The sequence below is a fragment of the Pituophis catenifer genome, unplaced genomic scaffold (assembly GCF_029215685.1).
Source record: "Pituophis catenifer annectens isolate HBS135680 unplaced genomic scaffold, rPitCat1.0.hap2 SCAF_2, whole genome shotgun sequence".
Taxonomy (NCBI): Eukaryota; Metazoa; Chordata; class Lepidosauria; order Squamata; family Colubridae; genus Pituophis; species Pituophis catenifer.
Genome location: NW_027256882.1, coordinates 158,584,214 through 158,597,769, shown reverse-complemented (window position 1 = coordinate 158,597,769; position 13,556 = coordinate 158,584,214). Strand labels below are relative to the sequence as shown.

Genomic DNA, 13,556 nt, shown 5'->3' with positions numbered 1-13,556 from the left:
AAATCAAGTTTAAAAATTGGAGCTAGTTTAAGATTCTGAACATTTTCAATGCCTAAAATATTATTGAAATTTGAATTATTATAACCATGTCAGTTACTTTTAGGAACATCTGTACTATGAAGGTGCAGTGATTTTCAGCAAGTTAATTTGCTGTGGACACACCTGATAGACTCATAGAAAATGTCAGGAGCTCTGAGGAGTCTGCCTCCATTTTGGCTACATTTTCCAAGGTTCCCACTGTACAGGGTTGAGGCCTCTACTTCTGCAGTAGAGTTTTCATGACACAAGGCCAGGGTATAAAAAACAGAACACACTGACACACTCTTTACCGAGGCTTTATTGCGATGCAGATAGTCATATACCCATGAAAGAGAATCAACTCAAAAACTAAACTGAGCAAAGAGGTTTTCAGTGCCACAAAAAAAGAAAGAAAATGAAAGAAGGCAGGAAGGAAGGAAGGAAAATAGGGCATAATTCAGACAAAGTTAAATCTGTGAAGATCCCACATTTTTTTTTCCTTAAATGGACATGCTCACAATAAGTGCTTAATTTTTTTTCACTGAAATGATAAGGCCCTAAAATAGCACTTAACCCTGGCTAGGTGGAACCTACACTTTGTGCACGATGATCAAAAACTTTTCCACTCCTATCTAAACCTGTTCCAGGCCTTCCTCAGCTGACCGTGGAGAAAAAGACCAAGAAAAAAAATCCCAGAGTTTTGGAAATAGGGAAATGATTCTCCCTGCCGAGGCAACACAGAATTTATACTCCTATCACTCAACAATGTGTGTATTGATCGACATAAGCACGCATACATGACATAAACTTCTATGAAGTGAAACTATGTTTGTAATTTTAGTTTATGCAAACATAGCCTGAATGTGTTTTACATTTGTTATTATGACTGATTCATTCTGATAGATATTTGGGCATGAAATGTAATAATGAGTCAAGGACAAAGAATGCAAGATCTAGATATATTCTGAGAAAACAGACACAGTGGTTGTAAGAGACAAAGTTCTTTTCTCTGAAAGATGCCAAGGTTGGGTTGGGTATGCTTGGTGAAGATCATCAGAAGAATGTTTCTTTGCAGTAGGCTGTCATTGCATCTGTGACTTGTTACTTCCTGCCTGAACTCATGAAGGAGGAAGAGGAGGAGGTGGTAGTTTTCTTCACAATGGCACTTCCGCAGCTAGAGGAATATCCTCCTCCATACCCTCCTCCTCCTACAGAGCAGGCTCCTCCACCACCTATGCTGGATACACCTCTTCCACTTCCAGAACTGAAGCCACCAAAACCACCAGAAGCTCCACCAAAACCACCAGAAGCTCCTCCAAAGCATGATCCTCCTCCGTAGCTACCACCCATTCCTCCGCCAGAAGTCATGGAAGAGCCTATCACAGCTGGAAGAAAAAAGAACCAAGATTATTACAAGTTTCATTAAAGCAAACACTTTCCATTGGTGGTTACAATGAAAACAACCATGATGTTGAATATGGCTGGAAACAGCAAGGAAATCTGATTTGTCCTAGACATTCTTTCCCAGGAACTTGATGTAAAACTTGATGTCTATGCATGAAGCTCAACTGACACTTTTTGTTGTGTTAAAAAAAAGGGGGAGGAGGGAAAACCTCAAACTTGTATCTTGGTGTCAGATTTAATGTTTTTAAAATTCACACGTAAACATAAAGCTACCAAACAGCCATGTTGTAAACATTGCGTGTGTGAGGGAGTGAGAGAGAGAGAGAAAGAGATTCAGCACCATGACCATATACACGTATATTGTAGATGGCTATATAAACAAATAAATAAAATGTTGCATTTGCAGCAAAGGTCATTACTAGAATCCATGGCCCACGAGATGTTGATCACTTCACTATTGCTCCTCTTCATTATTGGTCATGTAGAATGATAGCGGTTGTATTTCATAAATACATGAAAGGCAATTAATGCAGTACTACTCCTGCAGTATTGCAAACTTCTGTAGTTAAATTATTACATTAACTTTGCATTAGATTCCCCTGCAGACTAGACTTATGATGGGTTTTAGATGAATATGACAATTGTATGATGCTCAACAAAAATCAGCTTTGCCGCCATGCATATTCTGGATTTTTCTTTTAGTTATGAAAAGTAGATTATAATAAAAAAAAATAAACTAGTTTTACTTACAGACGCTCACAGCACTTTGGCACTCTCCAGACATTCTGTGAAGGAAAAGTGGTATTTATAATGTGTTAGTAATGGTTATGTTCAGTTGGTCAATCATATAAAATGCTAAAAAAAAAATCAATATGTAATCAGTATAAAGAAATCCCTTTAAACTTTGCTAGTGCAGTCTGCCATAGAACTACAATGAATGTATTGCAACCTCCTTGCTCGGTCAGTAAGTTTATAACTTTTAGGAAATAATTCAAGATTATTATTTCAATCCTTCCAGTTCAGATAAGCATGATATTAATCTCATATTACTCTGCCATGACTCTGAGCCATTAATAAAAACATCTAGTGGATCATCTCTCCATGCCACTACGCTTAAATAAATCCTTATCTATGTTGGGACATCTACATTTGTAGTGTGTATTCCCTGTAGGTCAATGTTTCTCAACCTCAGAAGCTTTCAGATATGTGGACTTTGATTCTCAGAATTCTGGGAGTTGGAATCCAGACATCTTAAAGTTGCTGAGATTGAAAAACATAGCTTTAGGTTTAGTCTGTTTCTTTGACACAATCATCTTGAAGCATTCAAAGGGCTGCACTCAGCCAGATTTTTCACAAGAAGAGGACTCAATAAATCTTTCTCTGGGTCTAAAGTTGCATTGATTTCTGAGTGGCATACTGAATCCACACTCCAGAAGTTAACAAATGGAGCCAGGATAAAAAAGGAACATGTGCTAGATTTTGTCATAATTTTTTGTCGTTATCAATAGCAATAGCACTTATATACCACTCCATGGCACTTTACAGCACTCTCTGAGTGGTTTAAAAATGTCAACATATTGCCCCCAACAATCTGGGTCCTCATTGTACCAACCTCAGAAGGATGGAAGGCTGAGTCAACCCTGAGCTAGTCAGGGTCAAACTCTTGGCTATGGGCAGAGTTAGGCTGCAATAGTGCATTCTAACCACTATTCCTACATTGTCTCCTATACTGCACCACCACTATTCCTATATTGTCTCTTCGTGTGGATTTGGGATACTTGTCATTTACATTTTACATTTCACCCACCTGCTCTCCTCTCCTTCCAGCAATTTCCTGTAGGTAGCAATTTCAATATCAAGTGCCAATTTAACGTTCATCAGCTCCTGGTATTCCTTCAAGAGACGGGCCATCTCTTCCTTAGACTTCTGCAAAGCTTCCTCTAGTTCAGAGAGCTTTTCTCTGGCATCTTTGACTGCCAGTTCACCACGCTCTTCAGCTTCTGCAATAGAACCCTGCAGCTTCTCACACTGAAAGATAAAGGAAACTTCTGTAGTATAGTGAAGATAGCAAAAGTATTTCTTCCTGGGTCCATTTATTTATTTGAACCCTGCCTTTATTATTTGTACAAATAACTCAAGGTGGCGAACATATCTAATATACCTTCCTCCTCCTGTTCTCCCCACAACAATAGTCCTGTGAAGTGAGTTGGGCTGAGAAAGAGTGACTGGCCCAAGGTCACCCAGCTGGCTTTCATGGTTAAGGTGGGACTTGAACTTATGGTCCCCAACTTTTTTTTTTTATTTGATTTATATGCCGCCCTTCTCCAGAGACTCAGGGCGGCTTACAATGTGCTCAGCAATAGCCTTCATCCTTTTGTATATTTATACAAAGTCAGCTTATTGCCCCCACAACTGGGTCCTCAATTTACCTACCTTAGAAAGGATGGAAGGCTGAGTCAACCTTGAGCCTTGGAGAGATTCGAACCTGCAGTAATTGCAGGCAGCTGGTTTTAATAACCAGCTTAATAACAGGGTGCCTTAGACCACTGTACTACCAAGGCTCTTTCCAGCCTGGTGCCTTAGTTATCCATCAACTATCAACATAAATACAAATACAATTATAACTGTGTCCCTACTCCTCTCTGCCATTTTCTTACAGGCCTGCAGGACACTGGCACCATCAGAAAATATATCATAGTGGTACTCCATAGTCCAAGAGGTTTATAGGAGAAAACAAATGCTAAAATAGGAGACAATGTTTCTAAGGGTCTCTTTTACTATTACCCAAAAGACATCTGTCCCTCCCACTGATAACTCAATTATCAGTTATCATGCACTAGGAAACTTATACTGTAGTTTATGGAAAACAAGAACATTGAGGTTGTATCTTCTTGCTTGACACATTTTTTTATTTTATATTCTGCTCACACTGTTGCAATTAAAGCATCATCAACATTAGCTCAGGCTAACCAAATGATGTTTTTACATGTTAGGAAATTCTAAAGAAACTTCCTCTTCCTCAATAGCAATAGCACTTAGACTTATATACCACTTAACAGTGCTTTACAGCTCTCTCTAAGCGATTTACAGAGTCCACATATTGCCCCCAACAATTTGGGCCTTCATTTTACCCACCTCAGAAGGATGGAAGGCTGAGTCAACCTTGAGCCTGGTGAGATTTGAACTGCCAAATTGCAGGCACCCGGCAGCCAGCAGAAGTAGTCTGCAGTACTGCAGTCAAACCACTGTGCCACCATGGCTCAAGTTAGTCCTACAAAAATCTTCTGGCTTTACCTGTCTCTTCACGTTTTCTATTTCAGCCCGCATCCTCTGAATTGTTCGGTTCAGCTCAGCAATCTCAGTCTTGGTATCACGTAGACTGTCACCATGTCTCCCAGCTGACACCTGCAGTTCTTCATACTAGCATTCCACCAAAAAAAAGAGAAGGTCAAAGATTACATCTGAAAATCTTTGGTAGCAAGGCCCAACTAATTAAGGTTTCCCCAAAGCTGTGATATCTTTACAAAGCTGTCTCCAGAACGGATGTGTTTATAGCAAGTGCACTTTTTCAAACAAGGCTTGTCTACAATACAACTTTCTGAAGTACTGCAGATGGATCATTGGCCAATTTGACCAAAAAGACCTTTTGCCATCTTAGTACTTGGCAGCAGAGGGGCATAGGTTCAATGCAGAGCTTCTACAAATAGGAACTTGTCTCTGAAACTGTGGAAGATGCCTTCAGCCAGATAAACCCATTGACTGATTGAGTAATTATATGACATCAAGTTAGTGTCAGCTCTTAGCAACCACTTAGACTTTCCCCAAGAGGATGCTTCAGGTCTTTGATAAACCCATGGGCTAATTCAGTATAAGGCAGCTTTTAATTTCCACCCACTGTTTATTGTGTTTCCTAAGAGTGCACAATTCAGTGGTCAAAGCACTTCAAGAGAGCTTATTCGGATTTATTGCATATCACATATCTGGGTCTCAACTGAGGATTATTCTATATTAGAAACGCCTGAAAAGAATGAACACTTGAAAGCTCACCTTGCCTTGGTACCAAGATTCTGCTTCTGCCCGGCTCTTCTGGGCAATGTCCTCATATTGAGCTTTAACCTCAGCAATGATGCTATTCAAGTCCAAGTTCCGGTTGTTGTCCATTTGAAGGACCACGGAGGTATCAGAAACAGTTTGCTGCATCTGGTTCAGTTCCTGCAAAGGAAATCCAGTCAGTTTAGTTAATCCAACCTGAACATATTAACTTTCTCCAATGTATTTGTTGTTGTTTTTTGTTATATCTTGCTTTTATTGTGTCACTTCAAGATGGTACACATAATGCTTTCTTTTCCCCACAATAACAATTCTGTCATGTGTGTCAAATGTCAACTAGCTGGCATCCATGCATAAGGTCAAGGCAGAGCTCATCTCCGCCCAGGTTCTATTCCAGCATCTTAACCACTACATCAAACCAGTAGTGAAATCCATTTTTTTTACTACCAGTTCTATGGACGGGGCGTGGTGTGGCTTGGTGGGCATGGCAGGGAAAGGATACTGCAAAATCTCCATTCCCTCCCCACTCTGGGGCCAGCCAGAGGTGGTATTTGCCGGTTCTCCGAACTACTCAAAATTTCTGCTAACGGTTCTCCAGAACCTGTCAGAACCTGCTGGATTTCACCCCGCATCAAACCCATGTTCATATTTGAACTCTGGAAAGTGTGTGTGTGTGTGTGTGTGTGTGTGTGTGTGTGTGTGTGTAAACAAGGACTCTATCACGTGCCATGTTACTTGTATTAGTGATCAGCATATTTACTTACAGCTTCATGCAGACACCTCAGGAAATTGATTTCATCTGTAAGGGCATCCAATTTTGCCTGCAGTTCCACTTTGTTCATGTAAGCAGCATCTACATCCTGGGGGTGGAAAAAACAGAAGATGGTTCAGTCTTCTGCACAGCTGATATTGAAGAGAATGAAAATCACCTTGATTCAAAGAAGGGTGGTATTTCTTCTAAAAATGGTAGTTTCAGAATTAAACCACAACACAAGGAGCGGGGAATGTTGTTCTATTACATAGAAATTATATTTGTAAGAGCTCATGGATAAATGGGAATGGTAGCAAAAGACTCCCATTCTCTGTTTTTTTATTTTCGTGTCTTCCTTCAAAGTGCAACTTTTAGTCTGGCATGAAAGCATTTAAGCCTCTTAACCAAACATCAAAAGCAGATATACGTCTTATCAATATCAACTAATAGCATCTTACTTCTTTTCCCTACTTATTACCTGCTGTGGACATTTTCAACTTCCTAGACAGTATAGTTCTGTGATGGCGAACCTATGGCACGCGTGCCACAGGTGGCACACAGAACCATATCTGTGGGCACGCGAACTGTTGCCCTTGCTCAGCTCCAGCGTGCATGTGCACGCCGGCCAGCTGATTTTCGGCTGGCCCCACCCATGCTGCCCTCCCCTCCCAGGAGTCTCCATGCAGCCCGTTTTGGATGCCAGGTAAGTACAGGGCCTCCAGGGGGGCGTTTTCGCCCTCCCCAGGCTCCAAGAAAGCCTCTGGGCCCACCAGTAACCTTTTTATAGTTGCATGCCAAAAGCAGGGGGAGTGTTGGGGGTCACACAACCATGCGCGGTGGTGCAGGGGGCATTGAATTACGGCTGTGGGCATGTGGACGCGCAACCTGCCCTGCTCCGCCCGTTTTTGGCACGCGACGGCAAAAAGGTTAGCCATCACTGGTATAGTTACTCTTGGCCAGTGCTATTTTATATTAATCTCTAAAATAGTGAATCTGGTGCTCAAGCAAATCTTTTACAAGCAGCAGCATGGAAGTGGATATTATAGGAAACTGATATCATCAGGCACAAGAAATCAGGAACCAGGGTTGTTCAAATTAATACAAGTTTATTCCACGCTATCTCTAAACAAAAATCTGAACTACTAACGGTCAAGGCAAATTGGTGGCAGATAAGAGTCAAAGGAATTCAAGGAAGGCTGGATACTTCTGGGTGTGAAGGGACTCCAAACTGATGACAAGCTTGTTCCCCTCCCTTGGGCTCAGCCTGGTCATCTCCTACAGGTACCATTTTAGAACTTTTTTCCCTCAACGCATAAAGAAGGAGTAGGATTTACTGCAAACAGTGTCGAAGTCAAGCATAATTTAATGGGAAGGGCATTGAGGGAATATCCTAAAACTTTCAACCAGCTGAGCCTATAGTTACAATCAGCGGCTCCTTAACTCAAACCAATTTTCCTTTTCATCCCTCCACCATTGCAGTTGAAGCACTTACCTTTTTCAAGAGCACAAAATCATTCTCTGCTGCAGTTCGCTTGTTAATCTCTTCTTCATATCTGACAAAGAGAAAGAAAGGTTACATTTCTCCTTTTGCGTGTCTGATACTATGGTCTCCAATGTATCATCCATTCATCCATACTTTCCAAACTATTCCAAATTCTTTAAGAATTTTTAAAAGGTAAAGGTTTCCCTGTCCAGTCATGTCTGAATCTAGGGCACAGTGCTATCTCCGCTTCTTGGCCGAAGGAGCTAGTGTTTTGTTTTTTTTAATTTGATTTATATGCCGCCCTTCTCCGGAGACTGTGTGTTGTCCGAAGATATTTTCCATAGTCATGTGGTCAGTACAGCTATATGCCAAAGGCACATGAACATTGTTACCTTCCCACCGGTGGTGGGATTCAAGTAATTTAACAACTGGTTCTCTTCCTTAATGATTTCTTCCAACAACCACTTTGCCAAACTGCTCAGAAAGTTAACAACCGGTTCTCCCGAAGTGGTGCGAACTGGCTGAATCCCACCACTGCTTCCCACTATAATGGTATCCATTAATCTACTCTCATTTGCATGTTTTTGAACTGCTAAGTGGGCAGGAGTTGAGTCAAGAACAGGAGCTCATCCCATTGTGTGGAGCTCAAGTCTTGAACCTGGGCTGTCAGCTTTCCAGTTGACAAACTCAGCATCCTTAACCACTGAGCCATTGCACCCCCCTTGCAATAATCTTTACTTTGGAGTTATTAATAATAATAAGGACTCAATAGGTGTATAAAAATACCAAATCCAGTGTAAACATTGGTGGACTGTGTGATGAACCATAATAATAATCTGATTGACCAATCATAATAATTTAATATTTAACCAAGAAATCAAAAATGCTTATTTTTCCATATTTGTGATCCCCTTTTTTACTTTTCTTTCTTTAGATATGGAAAGTGGATTAGGATTGGCCATGACATCTAAAATGTCCTAACAATCAAAATACTTTAAAATCTTTTCATCTAGATTAGCGTTTCTCCAGTTTATGCTGCCTGAAGAATTCGGAAATCTGAAGTCTACACATTTCAAAATTGCTAAGGTTGGGAAACACTGTTCTAGATGTGGAGAAACATAGGTTTTTCAAGATTGGGCTATTGTATAGCATTACTTTATAACTGAAGATAACATTTATGTTTTGAGCAATATGAAGCAAAAGGTGCTATACTAAAAAAATTCTGGAATTTAACCATATTATATTGATCTAAATTATAAGCATTTTAAAGAAGCAAGCCTTCCCCAATCCTATATACCAGTGATGGCGAACCTGTCACTCAAAAATGTCACATGCGCACGCATGTCCTCGTCATGACTGTGCTCCAGAAAAACTGAACTTCCGGGTCCTAATGTGCATGCACACCCGACAATCAGCTGGCCGGCGCGCATATGTCCACCGGTTTTCGGCACTGCCACGCACACAAAGGACAGCTGATCATCATATGCGCATGTGCGCCAGAAACCTGGAAGACAAACAGGCAAGGCTGTGCATGCCAGGTGAAATGGCTTTGCGTGCCACTTTGGGCACGCGTGCCATAGGTTCGCCATCACAGCTATATACATTCCCTAAAAACTGGACAGTGTGCAGCAGCCAAGATGAAAAATGTCTCATGAAACAGATTATTCGTAGGATTTGGTGAATGTAGCCCACACTAATATATATAGGGAAGGAAGAAAGGAAGGAGAGAGATGAGCTAAGATATATCTTTCTATTCACAGGCATGTATTTCTAATACATGTGGTAGATAATTAAGCATGTGCTTTGAAAAGAAGGAGGAAAAAATAATTCTCATTTTTAGAGAAATGGATCCTCTTGTAAAGAAAAAACACTCCCTTGATATGTCATGAGTAGATTGTTCCAGATTCTTCATGAGACAGAAGAAGAAGTACCGGACATTTATCTAACGAAACCCAATTTTCATGAATTTATATGGAAGAATATCAAGAACTATTAATTTGGATTAATTCTTCCCTTACTTGTTTTTGAAATCCTCCACAAGATCTTGGAAGTTTTTCAGTTCTGAGTCAAGTCCGCGCCTCTCGTTCAGAAGACCATCCAGCTGCCTCCTTAGATTGTTGATATAAGCTTCAAAGAAGTGATCCAGATTTTTTTGACCGCCAGTGCCTTGGCCCTGTTCTTGCAAGAGTTTCCACTTGGTCTCCAATACTTTGTTTTGTTGCTCTAGAAAACGAACCTAAAAAAGAGAATGGAGCAGAGAGCAGAAAAGCAGAACAAAAGGTTTATATAGTCATATTCTGATAGGTTGTATATAACAGGGATACTTCTGTATTTTTAAGCATTTGATTCTAAGATATTATTTTATTTCTTTGCCTTCTAGAATGATTCAGAGTGTATTGTTTAGAAATGTTCTTTCTACAAATTCTTAGTATTACTGAGTGTCGGAATTCAGTCCTCTTCACTGTCTCTCTAGAACATGGACCTTTGTTTACTGATAGACTCCAAGTCTCATCAGTCAGTGATTGGCACCCAGGCAGCAGTGAGTAGAATTTTAAACCAGATGGATAAATATTCCTCAACCCAATGGGAAATGTTAGAATTCTGCATGGATTTCTCATTATAGTGAAGGCACGCCATACAGAATAATGTGCTATTTTATTCACTGCCACTGCGAATGTGCCTTTTGAACTATTATCTATATTAAAACAAAGAATATTGAGGAGACTACATCAGTAACAGTTCTTAAGTATGGAATGTGAAAGACTTGTCTCATTTTACATCAATGAAACCTTTGAAGAAATATACTAACTTACTGTACTCCACTACAACAAGTCTACCAATATTTGCCTCCAACACCAGCAAATTCTCAACTACAAAATTTGCATACATATTCACAGGTGAGGCTCATTCACCTCAATGCAATCCTTGGGGCAGTCTTCTTGACTAGACCCTACAAAAGATTCCCACATGAAGAAGATTCCTTACCAGCTTGGTAAGATTAAACATTTTATTGCAGATAAGCAATGCAGTAACTAATGCAAAAGTACTTTGCATACTTAGAGTTTATCATCTAAGTTTTTTTTTTCTTCTTGCCTTTTGAATTAAAGAACATGTGGTAAGTCAACTAATGGTCTGGGGAACTGTGTGTTACATATACATATCTGTACTATCTAGCCTGAAATCACATCAGCAAGTTCTCATAACCTTTCTATTAATGATAAAAATTAATATCAAGACTTATGGACAAAGTAGCTAAAGAATTGGGCACAAGACAGCAATTATCATATTAAAAGTAATTTAAAATCATGCCACATGTTGTCGGCAACCATGGCCTTCAAATACTTTCTGCAGCAGAAAAAAATGTGCTTTTCTTTTTTATACTAGTGAAGTTATTTTCTTTTCCTGAAATTGCCGGTCTGATGATAACAACCGCATCTCTAAAATAAGTTTTCATACCACTAAGCCTCCAAATAAGTCAAACCACAGGAACCAGGAGCTCTACATCTTCCATAGAACACTCACAATGATTGCTAATCCAGATCTACCACAAAGGCACAATCATTGCATCTACTAGCACTAATTTCAGTTGTCTTTCCAAACCATTTTGGATGTTTTATTTTTATTTTTTTCTGTATTTTCCCCTGCATGGCTCACAATCAGGGTCACCCCTCATATTTAGAATTACAGGTCTTACTTCCTATTCTTCCATAGGATCCTTGCAGTTGGCTGAGAGATAAGAGTACTGAAATTGCAAATAAAAGTCATTGGAAAGAACAACCATGTGTGCTATCACTACTGTGAATGAACAGTTAATGAACATGGTTAGTGATTTGCAGCCTAGCTAAGGGTTACATATATATCTAGTACACATCCTGTAACTGAAGTCCAATACTATCTACTATTCTGCCCTTTGACATAATGATTACTGGACAACTATAATTCCTGATTTTTATTGGCCTGTCTTTTCTCTACTGATGTCTTATTGACTGCATGTTAATTCTGACAGCATAAGAAAATAGCATGAGATGCAAAGTAATAGCTTATCAATAGCATACATTTCAACTAGACTGATAGTCAAATTTCTCCCCAGCATCCTGGTATGTAGTAGTATCATTTTGCCTTTAGGCTTAAAGCAATCTTTGGGAATTTCTAGCACTTCACCAAACTACAGTTCCCAGAATTCTTTGAGAGAACAAACCATGACAGTTACAGATTTAATCACAGTAGATATGCCCAGCAAAGATGGTTTTTTTTCTCCTTCATTTCTGTTCTTATTCTCTTACATTTCTAAAAATCTATTATCCACTCAAGAACCACATTTTAATCATCCCTCCCCAAAGTATATATACTATATAAAACAAGGAATTGAGATTTAGTGACAACATAATTAACTGTAAAGCTTTTACTGCAGGGTTCGAATCTCGCCAAGGCTCAAGGTTGACTCAGCCTTCCATCCTTTCTAAGGTAGGTGAAATGAGGACCCAGTTGTGGGGGCAATAAGCTGACTTTGTATAAATATACAAAAAGGATGAAGGCTATTGCTGAGCACATTGTAAGCCGCTCTGAGTCTTCGGAGAAGGGCGGCATATAAATCAAATTTAAAAAAAAAAAATCACTCCATATATCTTGAAGTTTACTGTTTTTAAAGCAATTCATACATTCCATGAACTATAAGGTTTTAACTACTATGCTAAAGAAAGTAAGGAAAGGTTTAGAAAAATAAGGAAATTATTATTTTTTTTTTGCAACTGTCTCACCTTGTCAATGAAGGAGGCAAACTTGTTGTTAAGGGTCTTGATCTGCTCTCTCTCTTCTACCCTCACTTTCTGGATCTCTGGATCGATCTCCAAATTGAGGGGCTGCAGGAGATGCTGGTTGATAGTCACCTCCTTGATGCCTCCCGGTGGGCAAGCTGGAAAGCCACCACCAAAGCCACTACCAGCTCCAAAACCGGCACCAAAGCCACTACCAGCTCCATAGCTTCCACCCCCTTGGCCACAACCCCCACCAAAACCTGCACCGAAGCCACTGCCAACTCCACCATAGGAGATTCTCTTGTTGCCCCCTTGATTAAGATTATATAGACTTCTGCTGCCAAAAGCAGCCCCTCCGCCTCCACTACGAACAGAACATCCACGATTTGTGGAAACGCTGTTGAAGCTCATTCTTTGTCCTCCTGAGAAGCAAGCTGAGCTGGAGCTGAATCCCTTGTTCCCTCCTGACATGCTTATCCCAAAAGACTGACGAGACATGTTGATTAGGGGATAGTTGGCTGGTGGCAGTGACTTTTTCAAGAAAGATGTTCCCAGTTCGGAATACAACTGAGCCCCTATCCCAGCAAGGCGAAAATCTTCCTTTTTATCTGTTCAGAGAGTTGGCTTGGGTGAGAGGGGAGTGGAAAAAATTTTTTTTTATTATTCCTGGGCTTAGGTGTGCTTCGAACCCTCCCTCTTGCACGGTGCCAGAAACTGACCTTCCCTGAAACACACCCCAAAGGAGCTAAAGTGTCTGACTGTGAACTCTAGACAACCCCAGATTATCTGCATCACCCTTCTGTCAATGGAGGTTAGGTGCTGCTATGACTACTGTCTGTATTGGTAGGGCTTGGCAAGTTTCTCTGACATTCTTTAGCCCTGCAGGAAAAATAATGCCTTAAGACACATTCTAATCCCTCTCTTTTTCTTAAACCTGATGGCAGATAATTCTTTTCAGCAAGTTCCAGAAAAAAAAACACCCAATGACTGCACCACCCATCCCTGAATTTTTTTTTTTCTTGAAATAAAAGAAAGAAATCCTTCAAGAATCTGTCTGATTTCTCAGTAGGAGAAAAAAACATTTTCTCAGCACCAT

The 13,556-nt window shown here is 40.1% G+C and overlaps 1 protein-coding gene across 1 annotated transcript; it reads right to left on the bottom strand.

The window, feature by feature from the left end:
* Positions 1–1,119: 1,119 nt before the first annotated feature.
* LOC139310693 (keratin, type II cytoskeletal 6A-like) lies at positions 1,120–12,958 on the bottom strand. The gene is made up of 9 exons (XM_070934903.1): positions 12,464–12,958; positions 9,725–9,942; positions 7,716–7,776; positions 6,237–6,332; positions 5,470–5,634; positions 4,717–4,842; positions 3,230–3,450; positions 2,173–2,207; positions 1,120–1,403 (listed from the first exon to the last, which is right to left on the bottom strand). The coding sequence occupies exons 1-9, from the start codon at positions 12,956–12,958 to the stop codon at positions 1,120–1,122; spliced, it is 1,701 nt and encodes a 566-aa protein (XP_070791004.1).
* Between the last annotated feature and the right edge of the window lie 598 nt (positions 12,959–13,556).